The sequence below is a fragment of the Colletotrichum spaethianum genome (assembly GCF_022836535.1).
Source record: "Colletotrichum spaethianum MAFF 239500 DNA, contig53, whole genome shotgun sequence".
In the NCBI taxonomy this organism is placed as follows: Eukaryota; Fungi; Ascomycota; class Sordariomycetes; order Glomerellales; family Glomerellaceae; genus Colletotrichum; species Colletotrichum spaethianum.
The window spans coordinates 153,219-178,061 of record NW_026054823.1 but is presented as its reverse complement, the minus strand read 5'-3'; the positions used below and the strand labels follow the sequence as shown (position 1 = coordinate 178,061).

Sequence of the window (24,843 nt, the reverse complement as noted above, 5' to 3'; positions counted from 1 at the left end):
CTCTCACAGTCCATACCCAGCCTTTGTCCCATATCCACTCTTTGCACATTTTGCTTTCGTCTTAGTCTTGGATGGACATTGCCTTCTTGTTGACGTCCATGCAAGTAGCTGGAACATGACCGATAAACGAATCCTGATCATAGGTCGCGGCATCGCCGGCCTGACGGTGGCTCGAATCTTGAAACAGCGGGGGATACCATGTATTGTCCTCGAGCGATATGCACCAGACACCACTCATGGCTACGCAATTACCGTCCGAGACTGGGCGTTCAAGCCTCTCTTAGCAGTACTGGACAGTATGTCTGTCGAGGCTTTCCAGAAACAAGTGGCTGTGGACTGTCTTCTCGGAGGTTGTGGATGGGTCGACCTAACGTTCCGAGCTAACGAGACCGGTAAGTCTCTGTTCAACCCGGAACCACCCAGAACTGGGGATGAGGCCGCCTTGTTTAGGGCGAACAGGAGCGTGTTGCGGAATTGGTTGAGTCTTGGTGTGGAGATTCGCCATGGCCTCAAGTTGACGGCAGTGAGAGGACAGCCTGGTAATGTCACGGCTGTTTTTGAAAATGGCGAGGAGGTGACTGGATCCATGATCGTTGCCGCAGATGGCGTGCACTCAAGCGGTAACACCCGGTCAATTCCTGTCTACAATGACCAAGATGCATGGCATTAAAATCTCACAGTTCGGAACTGCCTCCTACCGGACCTGGAGGCCCAGTTACTTCCCGTCGTCCGCTTCCACGGCAAGAGACGGATGGACAACACATGAAGGCGCCAAATATGGGCCCCTTACGTCGGGGAGTCCACTATAGCCGCGGGCGTGGGCGACAACTTCAACACCTTCGTAACCGTCGCCAACAGCATGGGGAACGAGGAAATCGATCTAGACTGGAGGTATTCTCGCGCACAACAGGGCGAAAAGGGCCCTCTCTGGATGACCGACCAGTCGGGCATAATCAAGGTACCACAACATCTGCTGAAGAAGATCCGCGCCAAAGATCTGGCGCCGCCCTTCTCGGCCCTCGTTGACGTGGACGCTATCAAGAAGGACAAGGTGCACAACTGCCTCATCTGGGCGGTGCAAGCAACGCGTGGGGACTTGGACGAGGCGGCTCAGACGGGCGTGGTGTTTGTTGTTGATGCGGTACATGCTATGCCCATCTTCGGGGGCGAGGGGGGTAATCATGCCATTCTAGATGGCGTGGAGCTGGCGGTTTCACCAGTTGATGGAAAAGTGGAATAAAGTGGCTGGGATGGCCTCCAAGGTGTAACGGCATAACAGGAGTACATGAGATCTTTTAGTTGAACCGGGAGCAGTCGATGAACAGTACGAAGCTACTCAAGATGATCTCAATTGTCTGCAGTTATTCTAATACTCTAAACCCTCGCTTCAACCAACTCTTGATCTAGCCCAAGACTCTAATAATTGACCAGCTTCATTGAAAGCCTCTTATGACCTTTGGTCGTTCTGAAACCACCCTTAACTTGACTTGCAATTGCCGGGAAACGGATTCCACGACATGAATCTTTATTCACTAACTACTATTACGGAATCCCACCTCAATGACAGACTGCTGAGAACCCTCCGGCCGTGTTCATCTACGGCCGCAATGAGGCTCTCACACTCAGACAACTCCCTCTCCCTCGTGTTGAAGGTCTGCGTCATGGCCAGGTCCTTCTGCTGCAGTGCCGCCTCGAACGATCACGAGCCGGCGCCGGGATCAGGTAAGACCATGTCTATGATGACGATGCGGCTGTCGGGTTTCATGGCTGCCACGTGACGCCGCAGGATCATGGTCGACTCGGCATCAGGCCAGTCGTGGATGATGGTCCGGAGGAAATAGACATCCGCGCCTCGGACCGGCTGCTCGTCGAACATGTCGTGCTGCTGAAGGCTGATGCGCGCAGCAACGTCCTACGGAAGAACAGCGAGCTGCTCACGGGCGTTGCGGATGGGCCCCGTGAGGTCTTGCACGACGATGCGGAGGTTCGGGTGTGCCGCGGCTATAGTTTTGGCTGCAGCGCCGGCACCGCCGCCGACCTGTGGTGATTATCTTATTAGCAAGCAGAACATAGTTGTACTTGGGACGGACCCTTTCAAATACATCAACAACCACGGCCTCGGCTTTCAGCGCCGCCCAGTCGAACCCGCGCAGGACGTGGTCGACCCTGGCTCCTGAGTGCGCCACCGCCTGGCTCTTCATGTACGAGTCAAACTCATTGCTGAGGTCTGGTTGAGACTTGAGGTGCTCGAAGAAAGGCAGGTCCGTCTCGAAAGCGAGATTGTACGCCGTCTGGTTAGGCACCTTGGTGTCGCCCCAGAGCTTCGTTGCCCTGGTGAAGGCACCCATCAGCGGCACTGTCTTCTCGACCAGGTGCCGCAGTTGGATACGCGTATGCTCGTTATCTACAAAGGTGGCAGAGAGAGTACTGTGCTTCAAGCTGCTTCCACCGGGGGTCTCGGTGAGGAAGCCCGTCGTCATGATCATCCTGGTGACGGCCTTGAGAGTGAAACAGGCGACGGCGATGGTATGGCGACGGAGGCGCGTCAGCAGCCGCGGAAGTGTTGAGGCTGCGACACCGCCCGATTGAGAGCGCTGCGCGATGGCGACTTAAGCATCACGGCATCAGCATGAGTATGGACGACATGAGCATGGTCATGGGCATGGTCATGGGCACGGGCATCGTTGCATGGGCTAGAATCATTTACCGAGTCTGGAAGGTTATGGATGGTGACCTCTCCAGCCACGTGTGGCCAGCGCTGAGGTGGCACATCACCAAGTCCAAAAGAATAACTAGGTACCTTGGGCTTCGGCGCAGCAGTTGAAGCGCGCAGTTGATTTCCGGCACATGATGCTATCCTCACCAATATAGTCTTCCTGCAGTAGCCTGGAAGAAACAAATTGGCGACGGGGAAGCAGTAGGGAAACAAGGTGACAGTGGCAATAACTTGCGTTGGGTGACAGCCCATTTGGGATCAGCGGACCGACCAGCCTGAGCTAGCTGTTGGCGTTGCCAGTATTCAAGTAGAAAGCCAGCACATACAGAGTGATCCTGCACATCTCACCCTGCCGCGATACCTTTTTCCACCGTCAAAGGTCTTGAGACCTGGTGCGGCCCGGAGCCGGTATCGGGCAGCATGTGTGCACCTAGGTACCACATCTAGTATCCCACGGTGTAAAAGGTGCAGACAGGATCCCAGTGAGGGCGGGCAAGATTGGAGGTATTGATGGCGGCCTGCGCAGATATTTTACATGTTGCTGCAGATGGAGCCAGTGCGGGATCAGGCGCTAGATCTACCCTGGAACTCAAGGCGGAGAGCCTTCAGTTAAGCTGCAGGTGCAAACGGTGCAAAGGCAGGCAGGCAGGTGCTAATGCAGGCGGAATGAAAGGAGAGAGGTAGAGATAGATGCTCCTTGCCACTCATCTCATGCCTCTTAGATACGTACCTCTCACCTCTTGCCGTTGCCTCTTGCCTCTTTCGGCTGGCTCCTGCCTCCGCCAACGCCCTGGGACCACCATACCTAGACAACGTGGCTCATGTCGTCCCCCCCTTCTCTCTTCTCTCTTTTCTCTTCTTCACTCCACCCCTCCTTCTCAGTCTCATTTCACTTTCTCTTACAGTCCCTCATCCTTCACCTGGTCCTACTCCAACCACCACGACTCATGACACGAAGTTTTATTCGTGTAATCGATTTCTTCGCCGAAGCAGGGCATGAGTGACCAGTCTTTCCCCTTTCTCTTCCTTTCCTTATTTGTGGTTGGGTACCGACTTAGCGGCGGTACGGAGCGAGGCGGCCGGATAGTCCCGGTTATCCAGAGTGCGCGTGGGGGCACGGCGGCGCGCATCGGGGTGGTGTGGGTACAGTACCGGAAAGTGCCTTTCCCGACCGAAAAATTACAAATCTTTAGTCTCTCCAGCTCGGTTTTGGTTCTGTTTACAGTCGATCCATAGCAGCCACCCATCCATCATCGCCATCTCGTTTTGATTGGTTCCAGGCCACATATCATTCTTCTCTATCTTTCTTGGCAGCCGGGGGCACACGTTCAACCCGCACTCACACTCCCGTACCCTCGGCTCCCCGCAGTCACGTATTATTTACCGCTCCGGGAGGTCTCGTCTCCACTCCAACACGGCCGGCTGATATCGTGTCCCGTCCACGCACCCCCATCTGCTGACTGACCCCCGTCCACCTACGGCCGTAAACTTTGACGGCCTATCCCGTTGCGCTGCGCTGCGTTGCGTTGCGTTGCGTTGCGCCACGCTACACTCTTGCCCCCACCACTTGCTTTCCCGTCGCCCTCCTTGAAACTTCACACGCGCCGCAGTTGTGCCAGGAGCAGAGCGACAGTTACCTCTCTTTGCGCCACTTGACTTGGTGATGCTAAAGAGTTGAGTGTGGCCGCCATGCAGATGGCCGTCTCGTCGTCATGACTAGTCTTGCTGGCAATCCTCCCTTCTCGTCTCGATGATGCATCCATCCCACAGGAAGCAAAGCCAAACCCGGTCTGACCCTATCGCTGCCGGAGAAGTGCGTCGCCCGCTCGACAAACAACTTCTGTTTCTCGCCACCGTGCATCCATGGGCTTGAATGCGAGTGATTCGCTCTGCGTCATGGACCAACGGGACGCAAACGCTAAAAAGCTGGCGCAAGGACGACTCAAAGGCGCTTTGCTGTGCTGCACCAGTCACATCATCTGGGCGAGGGAGGGAGGCGAGGAGAGCAATAGGGGAAGATACAAATTGAAGAACAGCCCTCAGCCCCCCTTTTCCACTCACTCTCCTGCTGCCTCTCTATCTCCATGTCGATATTCTTTCTTTTTCTCGGTGCCGAGGACGATAACGACGACAGCTTAGTCACCACACACCTTGTTCGTATTCTCTTGAGCGGCTTTTCCACCCACATCTTGGCTGGAGTCGCCAAAAAAGCAAAGCCAAGCCCATCGCAATGGAGCAGGACCCAGCATCACTGCTTCAGACGCCGGAACAATGGCCCCTCTGGTCAGAGGTAGATGCACCCTTCGCCGACTACGTCACCGCCAACGAGCTCCAGGCACACGCTCTACAAAACCACGAGGCCATCATGTCAGATCCCTACTGTCTGCAGCCGACACCAGACGTCATGCTCGCCAACAGTCCGCCTTCGGCGCCTCCAGGCTCTGCCGCCGTCCGTGACCTCGGGGTCGGCCTCGGGTGGTGGTGCATGGACCTGGTTGCCGAAGACTCGAACTCCATGGCGTCCTACGGCGGCTGGAACGGATATAATCCCCACTCTTGTTCCGCGACTAAGGAGATTGCGGAGCCACCCCGCCTCCCGCTCCTTGACGATAGCGCTCTAGTCTCGGCACCGCTAATTACAACAACGCAACCATTAAGAATATCGCACAAGAGCTCCAACCCTCCACCACCTGCCAAGGAGGCTGTCGCTGGGCCAAGCATCTTGCAGGCTTCCGCACAGGCCCGAATCAATTGTGGTGACATCCTTGCAACTGATGAAGGACGCCCGCAGCACCCAGGAAAGAAGCGGTCGCACTCCGTCATCCCCAACGTTTCCCCCTCTTCGGACACCGCAGGCGGCCCCACACCTTCGGCCCCACCCATACGTCTCTCTCGTCCACTGAAACGAGCCGCCTCTGTGGGCCCGTCGCGGGAGCAACTCTTGTCCAAGATGCCCTCCGTTGCCGCAGCACCTAGGGGGCGCGGGGACAACGCCCCCTCTACCAGTGCGAAACGTCAGCAACGGAGGCGAGGGGACTTGACGACACAGTCAGGCACCAAAACCGACGTGACGAAGACTTCCATTCCAGTCAGCGAGTATCAGCAGCACGTGATGAACCTGATTGAGGCCATCAAAAATAGAAGCGGTGTAGAAGATGAAGTGTCTTGTTGTAGAGAAAGAGAAGGCAATGCCTGATTTTTGTGCCGATTGTTGATGATTGTTTGAATAATAAATGGATAAGAGTTTGACAGGAGATGAAGGCCACAGAGAATTGTTATTGTGGCTGGAAATGGGATGGATGTGGTGCATCTTCACTGCTACCTCCTGCTGGCTCTACTACTGGCTGTGTTACTTTATCTGAAATGGGTTATGATATAAGCGAGTGGTTGGTTTTGGGGATGTGTGAACCTAGATGTAGTGTGTCTAGGAGTCTAGTCTTGACATAATCATTATTTCATTTACCTCCATTGTAGCGTTACTTTTATAGCCATGTCGCGTAACGTTTAACAATTTATGTCTGGCTTCTTTGTGCTTGATTACCTTGTAACACGACTCCAAACATCTTGTAAGACGCGTACGCTGGTACCGACTGAGTTTCGTCGTTGAGCTAGTCCCTCTTGGATCCCCCTTGACACACCTTAACACACGAAACGTGACCGCTACGACCAGAGTTCACTAGCCATTTGGCCACCAGCACTATTGTGGATCAATGGCTATGGCCTGCAAGTATAACCACCGGCAAACACTCGTGTCGACATCACAGACTATCGCGCCACCACAGACTATCGCGCCACCACACAGCCCGCGTTTGACAGGCGTTCAAGTCAAGTCGTTTCGTTGCATCCCCTCCCCTCTGCTAAAAGGCTATGGCTGGGTGCGTGTTGCTTCTCAAGATGATCTTTTAGTGCCTTGTCTTGATAACCCGTCTTCAGGCCACGTCTCATCTCCAACACCCCTCGTCATCACACATCCGACACTTCTTCCCATCATCCCGATCCTCACCTGCGACGCAACCCTCTTCACCTGGAGAAGGGGTTTTGTTACCAAAACACACTCAAGGTCACTGATTATCTAGTGATAAAAGCCATGCGACACCTCTACTTCACTTTCTACAACGTATATTACTGGCAGGTCGGCATAAGACCACGTGTAATATATTGATAATAGCATCTATTAGAGGCTACCATAAACCATAGCATCATCTTAGTAATCCCTTTACGTACTATGCCTAGCAGCAATAAAATACAGTGTTGCTTTAAGAGTATCTACCGCCCCGCCCAGTCATTGAGCCGTTCGCCCACCCAAATCCATGTCAGGGACTATAGAGCTGGGGGATGATCGCGAGGGTGTGCGTATTTTTTGGTTGATTTACCAACTACCCAACCATCTCCAATGGCATCTGCCGGCATTTTTTCATTTTGCATGTTCCCGTCGGGGGACACTACTTATAGTTAACATTAGGCGGTTATTGCTTCGCCGTGCCCGTCTCAAGGATGATGGCAAAGCAAGTTCCAAGCACGACCTCGAGGATATAGTGCCCCCTTGATAAGCCCGTCCATCGTCTTACCCATTTTGCTCCATTGTAGCCCCTCGAATTTCATCGTCCCACGTTTGTCCATTCGATCCCTTGAATCCTTTGGCCACTAACTGCGTAGAAATAAAGCACACCGCTTGCTTGCCTGCCAGATCGGCAAAAAGCAACCGGTGACACCGGGGCTCACACCGGGGCGAGGCGAGCTGCTGTCCGCAGCTTTCTAAGCAGGGTACTGAAGGGGATCAGGATATGGTCTGGCATCCCAGTTGGTAAAATCACAAAGTCAGCTGTCTCCGAGACCAACGACGTCAAATATCGGGGAAAACTTACGTAGCTTCAGGGTGACTGCGGGCGGTTGTTTGCTTGTCGCCCAAAAACCACGAGGTCTGCATAACGAGGCGTGAATTAGACGTGTTGATGGCTGTCCAGTCCACGATGCAAACGGCCCTTCGCTTCTTGTCCTTGTCATTCCCATCATCTGTTTCTGGCTGTGACACCCAAACGCCGACAAAGGAATCTTTGATGTTGTCAAGAATGGCGTATGATGGCTAATCAGGACTGTACTAAAGCTTGCTAGCTACAACGGCGCTCAAAATGCCGTCGTTAGAGTCCTCAATGATGTCACACGCGCGCTGAGCCAGTTCGTGGAGCGTGCGAGGGCTCGAGACCGCAACCTCGGCGGCAACAACTGGGTGCTGGTTGGTGGGGTGGGCCTCCTGGTCGAGGATAGTCCAGGCGGCATCAGGCAGTGTCCGGCCGCCGTCGTGTGGGTGATGAAGGGGGAAGTTGGGCAAATTCACGACTTCGAGGTTGTCGGGCACTGACAGGGCGTCGCTGACGGCTTGGGTGACTCGGGCATCTTGAAGCGGGCGATGCCATTGACGAAGTTGTACTCGAAGAAAGCTTTTGATGATTGATTTCGGGGTCGGATTCGAGGCGGCCGACAAAGTCACGAAGGACTCGGGGCTCAAGGCGGAAGCCGCAGGTGTTTTGCAAAAGGTCTCTCTGGGACTACGGGCCGGAATCGAGGCCAAACGCAAGACGATGCAGTCGCTGGAGCAGGGCCTGGCGGTTATTGTTGTCGTGGTCAACATGGTCAAAGGGTTCGTAGCCGCCGAGGGCGGCCGAGAGGGTTGGAGAAGCCTGTTTTGGACGTGACAAGTAAGATTCGGCGAATCATTCAAGTGACAAGTGAAAATGTTTGGTAAAGGAGCATATGGATGGATGGCCATCATTCATTTCACTGCGTTTCGCTTCTCGGCAAGGAAAGGGACTGGTTGCTGGAAGGGGACTCTCTACGTTACGTCACGTCACGTCACATACCTCCACTCCCATCTTGCCGTGGAGGCGAGTGGCACTAGCTTGTCACAATGAACAACATTGTGTTGCCCGAAATCCACGGGCGAACGTGGTGGTTTTGTCGCGCAAAGGGGTGTGGGTTGGTTGACGATATTAGCGATGTTGGATCGTTGCGCGGGTGGAGCGGAGCATTGAGTGTGTTTGTGTGTTTGTGTCGCGTTGACAGCCGAGCCAAGGTGCGTCGCTACAAAAGAGGAAGAAGGCGAAAAAGAGGGCGAGGAAGAAGACCAAAGAATAAAAGGCACCGTGATATTGTAGCTGATGTAATGTGCCGTGTGTTGTGTTGTGCTGTGCGGTGAGGTGAGGTGAGGTCAAGTTCAGTCCAAGAGCCTGCAAAGTCTGGACCCTCTTCTCCGCCAAGAACGCCCTGTTGTAGTTTCAATGATTGTTGCTTTGTTGACACCCTGCCGAGGGAGAGATTGGGGTACGTGCCTCGGTTCCTGGCACAGCGGTCATGTCATGTCAGCGCTAACATGCGACGCCGGACAGCGAGTCAGTCGTAGCAGCGACGCGCGACCAATTGCCATCCATGTGCAGGCCGAATACGGAAATACAGGGATGACGGGAGAAAGAGAGAGAGGGAGGTGCTTGATTGAACGACACGCATTCTAGTGTATTGCATCCATAATGCATTCTCCTCTGTACCGGGTTCCAAAATTGCATGCATACACTGCGTTGGTTTGACGTGCATCGCACGCACTGGTTTGTCTGGACTGTCTGCTGGCTTGTGGTTGCTCTCCCTGCTATGCTCCTCACCGCTGCGCAGCTCTGCCGCCGAAGCTGGCCTAGATACAAATGTCAGAAGCCTTAACAAATCAATCTACCTACCTACCTAGACAAGAGGAGTAGGCAGGCACGTACCTGGGTACCTAGCTGCCTTTTATAAACACGGCTCTACCCACATGTTGCTTCGGTCTCTGGCTCCTCCCCTCACAGATAATTCATTGGTCCAGAAGCACCCCGACGTACCATCTTCGACGCCGCCCCACCTCGACGCAAGCTGTCGTTGGCCATCAGGATATTGCGGCAGACGCTAACCACCTGAGGCTCTGCCGGAACACTCCTTAGCATGCCATGGTCAAAGTCTCCAGTACTTCCAGGACCGTATCACGTCTTTCTGCTCTTGCTCCTTGAGCTCGCCGCTCTTGCTGCCGCATGCCCCACAAGGCAACAACGAACCTGCAATTTGATCCCGTCGGCTTCCCTTATGATGTTTGGTCACTTGCATTCTTCCTCCCTCTGCACCACCTTGTCTTTTCGTCTTGTTGTGCACTGACGGATCCTGGCGTTTTCTTCCTTGATTGCACCACTGCTGGAAGAAGCGAGCGTATCGTGTCGATTGATACCGACCAAGCTAACACACGCGACGAGACTGCGTCCCCTGTGGCATCTCCGACTTCGGGGGCAACCCTCACTCTGCAAATTACTTGCTCTTCCGGCAGAAGTATTTACAACAACTCCCGACCGATACCATCGAATCCATCGCCATCGCCGTCCTCAACGTTACCACAATCACTATCCCCAGCTTTACCCGCCGGTTCGTTTTCCCCAGGTCGTAGCAGCGCTGCTATTGCAGCCCGCGAATGGTGACAATGTTCCTACTCTTACCGCTCGATCTCTTGGAACACATTTGTCTGGCTATTGTGTGTCCATCTCGACCGCCGCCCAACGGCAATCTCCCATAATCCGCCAGGCTACGCGACCTTGCCGCACTAGCTGCTATTTCACGCGTGTGCCACGCAGTCTCGGACCCCTTGCTGCACACTGCAGCCGTCGCCGTCGATCTAGTCTCATCTCAGCTGATACATCGCCAAGAGGCTTTCCTCAGTCGTTATCCCCTTCGGCTTCCTCGCGCCGTGGAAGCCTACAAAGACCCTTGGTTTAGCGTATCCGCAGCTGGGTATGACCAACTGTCGCGGAGGAAATGTGCTGTCCATGGTGGATGCTAATCATTCCTCTCTTCAGTCAGCCATCCTTCAACCTTGAGCCTCTACTCCTGTGTGTCATTACCTCTGGACGTCTTGACCTTCTACAGCGCCTGCTCCAACACGTCCCCGAGTCCCTCGTGTCCTTCCTCCTAGGCGCTCGCTTAGCAGTCCGCTGGCCATGTCTTGGCCAACAATAACCACACTCGCAGCCGCGCTCTAGCTCAGTTGGCGGGACGAAAACTGATTTCGCCGCGCCAGTCCACGCAGCGGCACACGTAGGGCAGGATGAGTTGGTTGAGTACATCCTGGGCCGTGGTGGTGCCGGCATCAATATTGACGCCGAGGCCCAAGTTATTTGCCTGTGCCCATCGCCCTAGCGTCATATACTTCACCTGCAGCTCCATGCTCCAGATGAGCTGTGTGCAAATCCTCTCCACATTGCGCTTTCCCACGGCCATCATTCTACTTCCAAGATCCTGATCCTTCGCGGAGCCGTTTGGGAACGGTCTCTTGAATTCTCCGAGGGCGTCACAGGCCTTCACATCATGGCGGCGAATGGCACTGCAAACCTCGGCAACTGGATTGCCGACTCGTCTGACGCTGTGCTCAAGAGGAATGAGCCTCTACATGACTGGCCGGCGTTGACGGTTACCCTAGTCTGCATTGCGCTTCCCTATCACCTGGAGCGACAGATGACGCTGGAAGCAGCCAGCCGTTTGGCACACGAGCTTCGCGCCTGGTTGCCTCCCTCGCTCGTCTTGGCGCCGTTATGGATACCAAAAACGAGAGCAAAGCTGCACAGCAGCGGCTTGCGATGGAGATCCAGCGCCTGCGTTACCTTCTTGAGTACTGTTGGGTGGATCCTAATGGGCCGGAGGCAGACTGGGCGTACCGTGTCAAGTTTTGGGAGAGTCAGATGAAGGACTTTGAGTTCGCTCCTGAGGAACCGGCCGCTTTTGCCGCCGGTTCAGTCTTACACTCCATGGCCCTTGCAATGCGCTGCTTGCATAAAGAACCAGGAACAGGGACTTTGTGGAAGTGTGTGGTTGCCTATGTTGACGATGTCAAGTGTCTGTAGCACATGGCAGAATGTACTACAAGGTTTAATACTAAGGTAACCATTACCTTGGTGATGTGGGTGGCCCAGGATTGTGGATAATAAAGCCTGGTGGCCAAGGTAGGCTTATAGTAGGCTTAGAGTAAGTTATGACCGTGTTACAGCGGAGAGTTTATCTGTCACAACATGTATTTGGATCTGCTTGATACCCTTGTATATTGACCGCCTCACTGTATGGGTAGTCTGATTGACGATTCTAGAGGCTATTCTCTTGCAGCCCACCTCTTTTCTCACTTTGTGACTCGATCTTCTTTTCTTCCCCTCCCTTGTCCAGAGCACAACACCCACGACGCGCCCACCCATCCATTTGTTGCCTGTTCTTCCGCGTCGTTCTTTTCGTCTTGCTGTACTATTTCTCTCAACCACCCTCACAATCGAGTTGTTCTTTTCCTTCTTCTTTTTACGTCGTTTTTTCCTGCGCCCGCCCCGACCATCATTATGTCTGCCGGCAACGACAAGTAGCAGCCGCAGCAGCGACAGCTCCGCCCGCACGCCCTTGACCCGGTACGTTCATTCTTTTTTTCCCAGTTGCATTGTTTACGATTTAGCGAGCGGTTTGAGGGAAAGGCAAGAGATGGTGTGAATCAAACAGGTTGCTAACGATGTGAAAAGAACTTTATACAGTCGTTCCACTCCACGGCCACACCGACCAGCAGACTAGTGCAGCAGTATGTCAACCAAACCGTGGTCCCCGCCCACGGCATCAACCCGGCATCGACCTCGCGCGCCTCCGCCACCCTCCTCACCAACCTGGAAGTAGAGGCCTGGTTCCTGGCCCACGACCTGCGTGCCGCTGCCGCCCTCCGTGACCTCGTCAACCTTTGGCCCAACGGTGACGTCTGGTGCCCGCCCGCCCTCCTGCCTCCCTGCAATCTCCCCGAATCCCTCCTGGGGAAGATGCTCTCCTTCTCCAACCTCGTCGCCCGGCGCTGGGGCTCCCAGTGGCTGCCGCAGCTGTGGAATCCGGCCTCGGGCCCCCACCCCGTCGGCGTGCTCCACAGTGCCGTGCAGGGCAACGTCTTCCTCACCCGCGAGGTGATTCGGAACGCCCGTGCCGACTACAGCCAGCCGCCTCCCACCCCTCCCCTCTCGCCCGCTCCCGACCCTGTGGCGCCGGTCCCCGCCGGGGTCCGCGCCGAGCTCGACGCCGCCCTCTTGGTTCGGTGCCATTTGCTGGAAACCATCAAGGACCAGGTAGAAGAAGAAGCAGGAGAAGGAGGGGAAGGTCAAAGAGAAGCAGAAGGAGGAGGACAACAACCAAGCCCAAGAAAGAACCGACCAGGATAACGAGGACTTTGGTGAAAACTAGGGTGATGATATTCAGAGCACTCCCGGCCGTGGTCGGACCTCCGATTTAGAATTGGTACTACGCTGCCAGGCACTTCTATATATTAGTGTACAACTATCGACTTAGGACTAGGTTTGAGACTAGGGTAGCTTATTAGAAAAAGCGCCATCATAACCCCTGGGTCTGATGAGTAAGGTGACTATCGGATATTGAAGGCCGGGTACAAAATATATTCTGCCATTACGGAGAAAACTCAGGGGGAGCCGGGGAATTTAAGCTGCAACTACAGCCGCACGATTGCATTTATAATTACAAAACAGTATCCTAAGGATCCAACTAGTCATATTAGTTCAGGGGCAATCAAGCCACTCCGCCTCAAGAAAGCGTAGCGTGTGACGGCAGCCGTTTCCTACGCCCACACTAGCATTGCCCTAACGCTGCTGACTTAGCGATCAAGCCGAACCTTGAATACCCGCAAGCTATATTAGAGACACAACCCGATAGCTGGAATCCCTCAGAATCACTATTTCGAAACAAAGACCGCAGTCTGCAATTCGTCAACATGGTTCTACTCAGTAAGCTGACAGCTACTGTCGCAATCTGCATTCTGCCGACCCTCGCCGAGGCTCAACGTGGCGCTGGTTCGGGATTACCTCCATTGCCGCGGCCTCCGACCCGCGGTCCCCCGGCTCGTGGTCCCCTAGGATCACCAGGCTCAGGAGCGCAGCCTCCAAGGCCACCGAGCTCAGGCCCCGGCCCGGTATTGCAGCGCCCTACCCCAAAACCTTCAACTTCGCAGGTGTCGGCACCTACTGCACAAATCTCGCAACGGCCTGCGTCTACAAATGCACCCCAAAGGCCTGCCACAACCACTCCAACCTCACGGCCCTCCGTCGCAGCTGTGTCGTCGTCCACATCTAGCCGGCAGGCACAGGTGTCCCAATCATCATCCGGGCCGTATCCGATCACGGGTCTGAAAACGGGGATAAACAGCACTTCGGGCCAGCGGCCACTGCGTCAGAACATCAATGATCTTCAGACGTCAGGTGCACAATGGTAATGTTCTACTATGCTTTCACACAATGCAGTCTTGGTAAGCTCACCACAACACAGGGATCTATACATTCTCGGCCTTGATGCAATGCAAAGAAATGCGCCAGAGGACCAGATGCTATCGTACTTCCAGATCAGCGGTATTTATGTTACCAAAATTAAGTTCCTGTTCGGTACCAGACTGATTGAATTTTAAGGTATCCACGGACGACCCTATATTCCTTGGAATGGCGTCGCCGCGGTATCGGGCGGTTCTGGCGCCGGGTACTGCCCTCACGGCGTAAGTCTTCGTGCCATTCATAACGGCGCTCATTATATTGAAGCATATGGTCTCGCAGAACGTTCAGTTTCCTATGTGGCACAGACCCTACGTCGCCCTATTCGAGGTGTGCACCTATCCAACAGGCAATCTAGAGAGGTTTTTTTTGGCTAAAATCGGCACAGCAAGTCCTCGGCAATCACATCCAGGCTATCGCCGCCAATTACAGCGGGAGTCGGGCGGAAGAGTACAAGACGGCAGCTGATAACTGGCGGCATCCTTACTGGGACTGGGCGGCCGACGGCGGTGCTCAGCTTCCTTCGGCTGTAACGCAAGCAACCATCACCGTTAACGGGCCCGGCGGTCAGGTTGAGCTGGCAAACCCTTTACTAGGATACAGATGGCAGAGGTTCCCTTTGAATACGGCCTCGAACTACTTTCCAAGGAATGGCGACCGCAACTGCTGGGGTTATCCCGTGACGACACGGTGGCCGGACTCGAACGGGAACAACCGGCCTAGTTTGGCCAACCAGGAGCTCAGTCAAGATGACTTGAAGGCGAATACGGTAAATAAGTGCCTCACCCTGTGGTACTAAATTGGTACATACGCTGCCATGGGACAACTTTCTGACTAATCACCCCCATAGTATGATGTCTTTACTAACGCCGCAAACTATGAGACTATGGCCAGCACGGGAAGCTCTGGAAACAGCTTCGAGGACGTGCACAACGCCGTGCATTCAGCCATCTACGCGGTTATGGCTTACATAGAGTATTCCGCCTTTGATCCACTCTTGTAGGTTCCCATCTCACAATGACATGATTGATGTCTGTCCCAAACTCATACGTGTGGCGCCGCCCAGCATGTTACACCATACCAACGTCGACCGCCTCATCGCCATGTGGCAAGCTATACACTACAACAACAAGATGCAAACTCAGACTATACCGTCCGGCGCTCTCTTTGCCACGGCAGCCAACACTCCAATAACCGCAGACAGTCCTCTAAAACCCTTTTACCGAGACACGTCTGGCAACTTCCACACAGGCAGAACAGCCTCAGATATCAAGAACTTTGGCTATTCGTATCCTGAGATCATCGACTGGAATCAAAGTCCTGACGTCCTAGCTCGTCAGGTGACAGTGTCTGTCAACCGGCTGTACGGCCCGGCTGGCAACAGTAGGAAGCTAAAAGCTCGGCGCAAGCATCGTCGTTCCGGCTGCTCCGCCCCGGGAGGTCAAGCAGGCTCCTATACGCCGCCGGCCACGTCCCAGGCCGATTTCCCGTACAAGAAGTACACAGCCTTGGTTGATCTGGAGCGCAGCGAGCTGCCGTTGCCTTGCAGTGTATACGTCTACTTGGACGGCGAGTTCGCCGGAAAGATAAGCGTTATGAGCATGCCGGCATCAGGAATGATGCATAGTACTGTACCGCTCAACACAGCTTTGGAACGACTGGGCAAAAGTCTGGATATTGCAGAACCCCACAGCAACAACAGCAGTTATGCAACCAACAGTACAACAGTCCAGCAGCCGGTGATTTCTTCTGACGATGAAGAGATAACACAGAAGCGGCTGTCTGTAGAGATCAACAGCGTAAGCATATTCAAGTCACAAACGCAATACGACATAGGTTCAACTCTAACTTGTAATACAGATCAATGGGACGACTTTCCCGATTTCTTCAGCGCCGTCTCTCAAGATGAAGGTCCAGCTACAGCATGTTATGCCACCCTCATCTGAGGAGAGCTTGCCAACTGTCACTCCCATTACTTTAGGTCCTCTGGTTAAACCTATAGATCATAGTACATAGATGTTACCATGACTGGGCAGCTGAGGATAAAAGGAAGATAATAGTCCTATGGAGCGTTAATTCATTACTGTTCATAACTCCTACAATCTATCCTCTGTATTTACCTAATCTGTAATATAGCATATAGTACAAAACACAGATAAGGTCATAGACAAAGACAGGAAAATAATACAGACTTCTACCTCCACCGGCCAACTCGAGACAGAAATCAAAGACATTACAGGAGGCTAGTACAACTTTCCTGAGACCGATAACTGACATGAGCGCATACCGCTCTAGGACATATGCTGCTGTAACAATGTCTGAAAAAGGAAAGCTGAGCAACTTTCGACGTGGGTGTCAGGCGCCCAGAGGGGGGGGGGGGGGGGGGGGGGGGGGGGGGGGCACCGGCGCGGCACTAGTGGGGCCGTCGGCGGGGTAGCTGGGGGCATATAAGGAGCAGCTGCGGCGGACCTAGGGGAAAAGGCAGATTGGAATAACAGTCAACACCCACCCCTACCTGTGTCCATCGCCGACCTCGTTACTCTGTACGACTCCAGCCTCTGACAGTGGGTCCTGGTCTATCTCATCCTACGCGTTCTATTCCAACATTTACTAACGCGGAGTTAACTTATACTACAGATGATCTGCGGTTCTCCGACCTTGCCTCTTCAATTGACTTTTGAAGTAATAACCGGTCATCACATTTGTCTACTCGAGTCCATTTGACTCCTGGTTGTTAGTTTTTCGTTGTCCTTAAACACCTTCCGTCGCTGAGGGCCATAACGTAAGTCCTCCCCCACTTTTAAGCCTGTTCGTCAAACAATTCTATCATTTGTGCCATACTTGGCATAAATTGCTGCAGTGGCTACATTGTGTTAGCCTGCCTCTGTCTCTGTGATGATCCTCTACTTTGCTATGCGCCTAGCTAAGAGGACCTATTCCAAGGCATTGATGATCTTGTAGGAGCCGGTATGATTGAGGTCATCCCAAAGAAGCCATATGTTTGTGCCGCTAGCGTGTGCAGTTAACCGTTTGGCCAAGTAAAGATGGTCTGGCTGGCCAATGTAGTCGCGGTACGCTCAATATTCGTTGCATATGGTGGGGTTATTGGCCGCTTGGACAAACGCGGTTTCTAGCTGTGACAAGAACGGCAGGATGTTCTTTGGCACGTACTGCCCTCCGTGGTCTCTGAAACATTTCGGCTGAAGGTCGAAACCACCTTTGTCTTGCCCATGCTTGGCGGGTCTGTCTGTTGTCGGATCGGCTTTCAGCTCACCCACTATTGATGCGTCTGGTATTGATCGCTCAGCTTCTATAGACCTTGATAGATGGGTTCTATCTTTGGAAGACCTGCAACCCGTTCTTACGTAAAGGTTGGATATCATCAATGGCACGCAGAATACGCCCAGCAAATTCTTTTACTTCGTGATGTGCTGTTGAAAGCCCCAGGAAAGCCTGGATGCAAACCCATTCCGCCAGCTTACTTTCCTGACTAGTAAGACAGCCTCCCACTTGGTATAGGCGCTTATCAGGTTTACAAAAATATGTATGTAGAATGAAAGAAGTCAATAAGATCGATATGGGAAAAGTTGTGCAGGTTGAATGTTCGTAGTCAATTATAGCCTTGAAGGAATTTTTGGTGGCCCGGTTGTGGGTGACTAATGTTGTGGTCGTAGAAAGAGTACTTCATTAAGACGGACAAGCGTTTCTCTCCAGTGCGGTTTATATTGAATTCTGCTTATCCTAGTTTCGTCCTTCAATCCACAACATGCTGTTTTGCCTATGCGTGGCACTTTCCTTCAGCGAAATAACCACAACGAACGCTCAAACGTTGTCCTCTCCAATCACGGTCGTAATCTTTAGTGCCGTCGTTAGCGCCACGGCATACTGAGCACCAATACTGGATTGAACCGTTCTCAACTCCGTTGTCTTTGGACCCGACATTGCCGCCGATGTCGCGACACATGTCGATTGCATGCTCAGCAAGCACATTAAGGGCGACCTGCGAGTTTAATTCGTAGTAGATGGCACAGTCTTTAGCTAAAGTAACAACTGACGCTATGGCAGCCAAGACAAAAGTAGTGAGACGCATACTGGTTTCAGTTAGTAGATGTTCAGGTCAAGTTTTGGTATTACGTACATGGATGTGCTAGATTATCAGTTATGAAAGTCAAAGAGAAGGGACGTTGGGTGCTGCACAGAAGAAGGGTCTCAAAATGGGTTTTATAGTAGACCGAATTGCTATACGATACAATATTTATCGGGACTAGTGGAGTATGGGTCTAGCAATTGAGTTATAGAGCTCCTGAAACAGTGTTTGCATAGAACTGTGCGTTCCCCGGATCAAAAGAAGAACGGCATTGTCGAATATGTTGGTGTTATAACGTATATGCATAGTGAGTCGCCCATCATAGTGAGTCGCCCACTTCCACCTACCCTCCAGCCATTTATGTAAGTTAATCAAGCAGCATTATACGAAATCAATTAAAACTACTCATCATCCTCTTCTTCAGAGGTCTCCCATACTACCTAACATATTCATACGTTATATCTAGTCTTTCTATAATTGCTATATCGCTAACTACACAATTTACCCCCCTCTATATAAGCCTTCTCTTAACGTATATTTTTGCTTCTAGTATTAATAACCTTTTTCTTTACCTAAATTACCTTAACTTTAGCTATATTAAATAACCCTTTAAGATATAATTAGGTTTTTTTAGCTTTTTAGTATTTACTTAATACCTTATTTACTATATAAAGCTTATAGTTCTTAGCCTTAAAAAAAGCTAATTAATATATTAACTTAGTAATACTTTTAGCTTATAAATTAGTTATATTATATAAGTATATTAATAAACTATATTAATAACTATAAATCTTTTTTTTAAGTAATATAAAGCTTTATATAGCGTTATATATTATTATATAATAGTTATAAGCAGAGGTAGTGAATCTACAGAGAAAGGTTTCTCTGCATAGGTAGAGACAACCTTAGGAAATCCCTGGGAAATCATAGTGGATCTACCACGCTATAGTAGCAGGTCTACCTACGTAGTAGTAGTGTATTTGCTAGGAATTTGCTACGAATTCCTGGTAAGACCTACTTTTATAACCACAGGGAATCTACTAGGAAATTCTTAGTAGATTCCTAGTGATTTCTTTATGCTTTAAACGGCTCTAGATAAGAACCCCTTAGTATTTTATTACTAATTCTTAGTTAACTAAATAAAATAAGAATTATTAATTTTTATACTTATTTTATTTATACTAAAATATAATAAATAGTAATATAACTATTTTTTATTTAAAAATAGCTATTTTTATAGTACTTAAGTTAATAAACGAAAATAATAAAATAGAGGTTTAAGTTTCTTTTAATACTTTATAATAACTTAAAAAAAAAAAAAGTTTAAGTCTTTATAGGAGTTTTAGTAAATAAAAAGAAGATAATAAGATAAAAGTTTAAGCTTTTTCTTAAATCTTACTAGTTTTAGTACTTATACTAAATTAGGTAAAATACTTATTATTATTAGATTATAAATAAATATATTTATGCTATTATTATTACTATTAACTCTAGACTAAATTCTGTTACTAGTAAATCTATACTAAGTAGCTTAATTAATAACTATATATTTATATTATTTAAAAGTATATAAATAAACGCTTTTATTAACTAGATATATACTCCTTTAAATTACTTAATAATTACTATAAGCTTAGTATTTATATTTTTTTTTATTAATAGTATATCTATTAATTTAAGTAACTTATCTTTAAAGATTTAAGAAAACTATTTAAACTTAGCTTATAGCTAAATCTAAATACTTAAATAAAATATAAATATATTTATAAAATCTACTATAATATTTATTAACTATAAAAATAACTTTAGCTTTATCTTTATCTTTTAATAAGTTATCCTAATCTTTACTTTTAGTATACTAAGAATCCTTTATTAATATTCTTTAAAAAAGCATTTTTTATAAGGAATTAATAAGTAAAGACTTTAGAACAAAAACCTTATTCCTTTAAACAGTTTTATTATTATTAAATAAGCTAACCCTACTTTTATAAACCTTATTAATAAAGTTTACTTTAAAAAAAAATAAAACTAAAGAATCTATTCTTTTATAAAAAAAACTAATAAAAAGCTAGAATTTTTACCTTAAGATAAATCCCTCTAATAATAGCTTACTAGAGGCAATAAGATAAGAAAGGTCTATATACTAGTAACCTTTATATAAAAAGTAACTATACTATAAATAAAATAAAAAAGTTTTCTAACCCTTCTAGAGAAATAACAGTAAAAACTAAGGTAAAAACCTACTAAATCCACTAAACAAAAACCTTAATTACCTATCTAAACCAAATAAGCTAAAGGAGCTAGTTAATTCTAGGATACACAAATATTAATTAAGCTTCTAATTTAAAGCAAAAGATATTAAATAATTTAACTTACTAAAATCTTTCAAGAATAATAAGAACAGCTATTTAAAAGAAATAAAAATAGTATAAACTAATGTTTATTAATTTATTAATTTATTCTGTTGGAATAACAGCACTAGCTGGTTGTATAACACGCACAACTCAGGGATATACATCATGGCAGAGGGTATAGACTAGATATTTGGCTCTCAGTTAACCATTAAGGGGATTAAAAGTATATTTATGCTAAACTAACTTAGGGACATATAAGATCATATATCTTATATATGAAAGCTAAGTCTTATAGTTAGAAAGATAATCATAGAAAATATATTTTTGGTTTATCTTAACTTTAACTTAAGTATAATTATATAAACGGGTTCTCTTAGGAAAAGAGAATCTATTTAATACTAATTAGTAGTTACTTAGTAATTTATATAATTGCTTTATGTAATTATAGATTAATAAAAGTAAAGAGATAAGACTTAGGCTTTATAGCTAGGCTACTAGGTAGTCTTATACTTTATATAAGGTAAGAAATCCTTAAGGATACCTAAAGGGTTATACTAGAAAGTCTTTTATACTAAGAAGCTTTAATTCTACTTATTATTATTTATTAAGCTAAACTAAATAAATAAGATAAAAATGATTTTTATTTTATTATTATATAAAATAAATTTCTGTTATTATCTATTAAGCTAAACTAAATAAGAATCTTTATTGTACTATATATAGAATATAAAGTATATACTATAGTACTAAATAAACTAATTTTAATATTATATAATATAAAATAATTACTAAATATAATATAGCTTCTTAAAAGGATCTAAAAGATAATTATTAAAGCTAATATAATAATATTAATAAATATCTATTAACGTATAAAGAAATAAGTATAAAAAGTAAAGTCTTACTATATATATAGAAAAAGACTATAAATCCTAGACGCTAAGGAAATCTAGTTAATATTATATAGGTATTATTTAAAAAAGAGATAACTATATGTATTATATATATTAATATAGAAATACTTTATTTTAAGTAATTAAAAAAAAACCTAATAATATTATTATATAAAGATTTTAATAAATAGTTTACCTTTTAATAAAAAAAGGTCCATTATATATTTAAGGTAAAGTTTATATAACTTATTAAGCTAAAAGGATTCTGATTACTACTAATAAGAAATATAAATTAATAGCTAGTTAAATTTATTAAGGAGATTAAGAGGAAGTTTAATAAACAAAAAGAACAGCTTTTTACTTATATAATACTTACACTAAGTTATATAATTATAATAACTTAAATACCTATTTAAAACCCTAAATCAACTTTATTTTAGAACATAACTAAACTAACAATAAAGCTAATTAAGCTTTTATATAATATATAAATAACTTAAATATTAATTATATAAAAGTAGTTATAATTAGCTTTAAGAAATATGCCTCTTGGAATAAGATTTATATAAGAGGTTAAGAGTTTTCTATAAATCTAGGGTTATATAACACCTTTATATTAAGGAGATAACATTTATAACCTACTACTAAGATAAATAGTTTAGAATAGGTTATATAAGCTAACTATAATCTTAATCTTTTAGAAGAGATAGAGAAAAAATAGGAATTATATAGGTAAGCTATATGATATTCTGTACGATAAGGCAAAGGTCTTTATTAGTTTTTGTTAATACCTTAGGATTACTAAAGACTAATACTATGCAGTATTTCCTGATATCTTAGCTGATTATATAGAAGAGTTTTATCTTTATTACATTAGACTAATAAGGAGATAAGACAAGATATATAATATATTAGAAATATACTTTAATACTAATATTAACTACACTCTCTATTAGATAGATTAGATAAGTTTATCCTTTGTATAAGTTAAATAAGATAATCTAGACAAGAATCTAATAGATATATTAGAGATACTCTTAGATAAGATACCTTTTATATAGTAAGTACTTAGCCTAGGTTTTTAGGGGGAGATTATGCTTTGTATGTAAGTCACCTAAGCGTATAGAGGTATACTAGAGCTAAAAACTGCTCTAAGTAATCTTAAAGCATATTATATATATAAGTAATTCTTTTCTAGCCTAAGAGTATTACTATAAGTTACTTTAGATAAGAAGTCTATATTGTATAATATTAACTTTGTGGATAGAAGATACTTTAATAATAAGAGTTACTTATAACTATTATATAATAGACTATTAAATAATAGAGGATCTTTTTAATAACCTTAGAAAAGTTAACCTTTATTATAACCTAGGTTTAATTATATAATATCTAAGAAAAGATATTTTATGTATAAAAAGGAAGGTTATTAGTTTATAAATTATTTAGATAAAGAATATAATTATGTAAAAGACTAATATCTTTAGGTATATAGTATACTTGAATAAGAACTATAGAGAGATTTTGCCTTATATTTTCTTAACTTTAAAGGAGAAAACCTAGTAGATAAATTATATAATAAAAAGAGAGAATTTATAGGAGATAAAGAGATATTAGCTTTCCTAATATCTTCTTTATTTTTCTATTATATAATAAAGGAAGATATTTTTTTATTACTAAAGACGTTAAAGGCCTATTAATTCTTGTTATATAATCCTTATATCTTATTATACTAAGGGGAACTATAGGATATAGGAGTAGTAAAGTTCTTTACTGTAGAGAAACCTTAAGTTCTTATATACTTATAAGAGAACCCTTGTATAGTAATATCCTAGGGACTAGGATTAGTAAATATATAATTTAAGGTAAGTAACTTAATTATATTAGTTAGTATTATGGAAATAGAGAATTAGCTTGGAAAAGTTATGTATTATATTCTTAATGCTTTTACTCTTTTCCTGTTTTCATTATATAATATAGATAGGTTAGGTGTATATTTTAACAATGTTGATAATGTGATTATATAGTAGGATAAAAAACCTATCCTAGTTATATAGAAATAAGGTTATTTATTCTTTAACTTTAGTTATATAAAGGCTAGTATATTCTTTATAAAAAGATAACTTTAAAGGCTTTATAAATAATTTAGATATCCTTGTATAGACTGTCTTTACTACCTTTTAAAGAAGGCTAGGTATTATAATATTAATATTAATATTCTAGAAAAGGTCTAGAAGTTTTATTATTATTATTAATTATATAACTTAGTACTAAAGAGGTTTAAGTTTATCTTTAAAGATAAAAGCTATTTTAATTATAAGATAGTTATAGATATTATATAATTAAGAGATAAGAACATTTTATATATTATTAATATAAAAATAAGCTTCTAAGAAGTTACTTTCTTAAAGTCCTTATCTATATAAGATATATAGAATACACTTTATAAGTGCTAGATTAGTATATATGTTAGTCTACTAGACTATATTATATATGACCTAGGTATAAACTTTATATTAGTAGAATTTAGGAACTATGTTGATATTATAGGTATATTGTGTAAAGAAATACTAGTAGAAGCCTACTAGGTAGTAGGTAAGATAAAAAGAGCTTATGTTTTTTTAAGGCGTATATATAATATCTTATATTCTAAGCTTAGGTATAATATAGACAAGGAAACTATTCTTTAGATAGCTATAAAGGTATTAAATAATATAGCTGGTTTATATGGTATTATATTTATACTACTTATCTTTAGGATATATCTAAGGATTAATAAGGACTTACTTTTATTACTTGAAATTACCTAAAAGGCAGAAATAATTTAAAAAGTAATAAAAATGCTTTAAAGTATTTATATAGAAGTAGAGATTAATTGTGTAATTAATACCAGAAATAGCCTTAACCTCTAGAACATATTATTACTACTGATCCAGAGTAAGGTTTTAGTATAGAGAGAAAATAAGGGATAGACTAGACTATATAAAGTCTAGGCTATAGAAGGCTATATAGTAATAGTTAAGATAGTTAATAGTCTTATATAGTTTTGTGTAATATATGTTAAACTATATTATTAAGATATAGTATAATTAGATTTAGATATTATATAACCTATTTCTTAGAAATAGCTAAATAAGAGAGAAAGACTAAAGAAAGGCTAGAGAAGAGCTATATAATAATTATTATATATTAATTAGGTATTTTTATTTTAGAAAGAAAAAGACTATAAGAAGTTAATAGAAAAGTTATAGCTTAATAATGTAATTATAATACTAGGTGCTTTATATAAAGATTTAAACTAAACAGAAATAGATAACCTTATTAACTAAGAAGTCTTTATTTTTATATTATATAATCTAAAAGAATATAATTACCTTTATATTTATAAGATATAGATAGTATAAGAGATTAAGAACTTATTATTTAAGCTATATAAGAAGTTAAGACTTATTATATA

General features: G+C 45.2%; 10 protein-coding genes across 10 annotated transcripts; 8 read left to right on the top strand and 2 right to left on the bottom strand.

Moving 5' to 3' along the window:
- Window positions 1-298: 298 nt before the first annotated feature.
- Window positions 299-766, top strand: ColSpa_11941 (FAD-dependent monooxygenase vrtH; the record flags this gene model as incomplete). The annotated part of the gene is made up of 2 exons (XM_049278153.1): window positions 299-620; window positions 681-766. The coding sequence occupies 2 exons, from the start codon at window positions 299-301 to the stop codon at window positions 764-766; spliced, it is 408 nt and encodes a 135-aa protein (XP_049134110.1).
- A 93-nt stretch (window positions 767-859) lies between these two features.
- Window positions 860-1,240, top strand: ColSpa_11940 (FAD-dependent monooxygenase aptC; the record flags this gene model as incomplete). Its single annotated transcript, XM_049278152.1, has 1 exon — window positions 860-1,240. One exon carries the CDS (start codon window positions 860-862, stop codon window positions 1,238-1,240), a length of 381 nt encoding a protein of 126 aa, XP_049134109.1.
- Window positions 1,241-2,629: 1,389 nt separating this feature from the next.
- On the top strand, window positions 2,630-2,824 carry ColSpa_11939 (uncharacterized protein; the record flags this gene model as incomplete). Its single annotated transcript, XM_049278151.1, has 1 exon — window positions 2,630-2,824. The coding sequence occupies one exon, from the start codon at window positions 2,630-2,632 to the stop codon at window positions 2,822-2,824; it is 195 nt and encodes a 64-aa protein (XP_049134108.1).
- A 2,122-nt stretch (window positions 2,825-4,946) lies between these two features.
- On the top strand, window positions 4,947-5,912 carry ColSpa_11938 (uncharacterized protein; the record flags this gene model as incomplete). The annotated part of the gene is made up of 1 exon (XM_049278150.1): window positions 4,947-5,912. The coding sequence occupies one exon, from the start codon at window positions 4,947-4,949 to the stop codon at window positions 5,910-5,912; it is 966 nt and encodes a 321-aa protein (XP_049134107.1).
- Window positions 5,913-7,814: 1,902 nt separating this feature from the next.
- ColSpa_11937 (uncharacterized protein) lies at window positions 7,815-8,345 on the bottom strand (the record flags this gene model as incomplete). The annotated part of the gene is made up of 1 exon (XM_049278149.1): window positions 7,815-8,345. One exon carries the CDS (start codon window positions 8,343-8,345, stop codon window positions 7,815-7,817), a length of 531 nt encoding a protein of 176 aa, XP_049134106.1.
- A 2,414-nt stretch (window positions 8,346-10,759) lies between these two features.
- On the bottom strand, window positions 10,760-10,996 carry ColSpa_11936 (uncharacterized protein; the record flags this gene model as incomplete). The annotated part of the gene is made up of 1 exon (XM_049278148.1): window positions 10,760-10,996. One exon carries the CDS (start codon window positions 10,994-10,996, stop codon window positions 10,760-10,762), a length of 237 nt encoding a protein of 78 aa, XP_049134105.1.
- Window positions 10,997-11,083: 87 nt separating this feature from the next.
- ColSpa_11935 (uncharacterized protein) lies at window positions 11,084-11,616 on the top strand (the record flags this gene model as incomplete). Its single annotated transcript, XM_049278147.1, has 2 exons — window positions 11,084-11,194; window positions 11,251-11,616. The coding sequence occupies 2 exons, from the start codon at window positions 11,084-11,086 to the stop codon at window positions 11,614-11,616; spliced, it is 477 nt and encodes a 158-aa protein (XP_049134104.1).
- Window positions 11,617-13,505: 1,889 nt separating this feature from the next.
- On the top strand, window positions 13,506-13,864 carry ColSpa_11934 (uncharacterized protein; the record flags this gene model as incomplete). The annotated part of the gene is made up of 2 exons (XM_049278146.1): window positions 13,506-13,518; window positions 13,569-13,864. 2 exons carry the CDS (start codon window positions 13,506-13,508, stop codon window positions 13,862-13,864), a joined length of 309 nt encoding a protein of 102 aa, XP_049134103.1.
- A 359-nt stretch (window positions 13,865-14,223) lies between these two features.
- On the top strand, window positions 14,224-15,055 carry ColSpa_11933 (tyrosinase family protein asqI; the record flags this gene model as incomplete). Its single annotated transcript, XM_049278145.1, has 4 exons — window positions 14,224-14,276; window positions 14,361-14,382; window positions 14,441-14,821; window positions 14,903-15,055. 4 exons carry the CDS (start codon window positions 14,224-14,226, stop codon window positions 15,053-15,055), a joined length of 609 nt encoding a protein of 202 aa, XP_049134102.1.
- Window positions 15,056-15,119: 64 nt separating this feature from the next.
- ColSpa_11932 (tyrosinase) lies at window positions 15,120-15,900 on the top strand (the record flags this gene model as incomplete). Its single annotated transcript, XM_049278144.1, has 2 exons — window positions 15,120-15,851; window positions 15,889-15,900. 2 exons carry the CDS (start codon window positions 15,120-15,122, stop codon window positions 15,898-15,900), a joined length of 744 nt encoding a protein of 247 aa, XP_049134101.1.
- Between the last annotated feature and the right edge of the window lie 8,943 nt (window positions 15,901-24,843).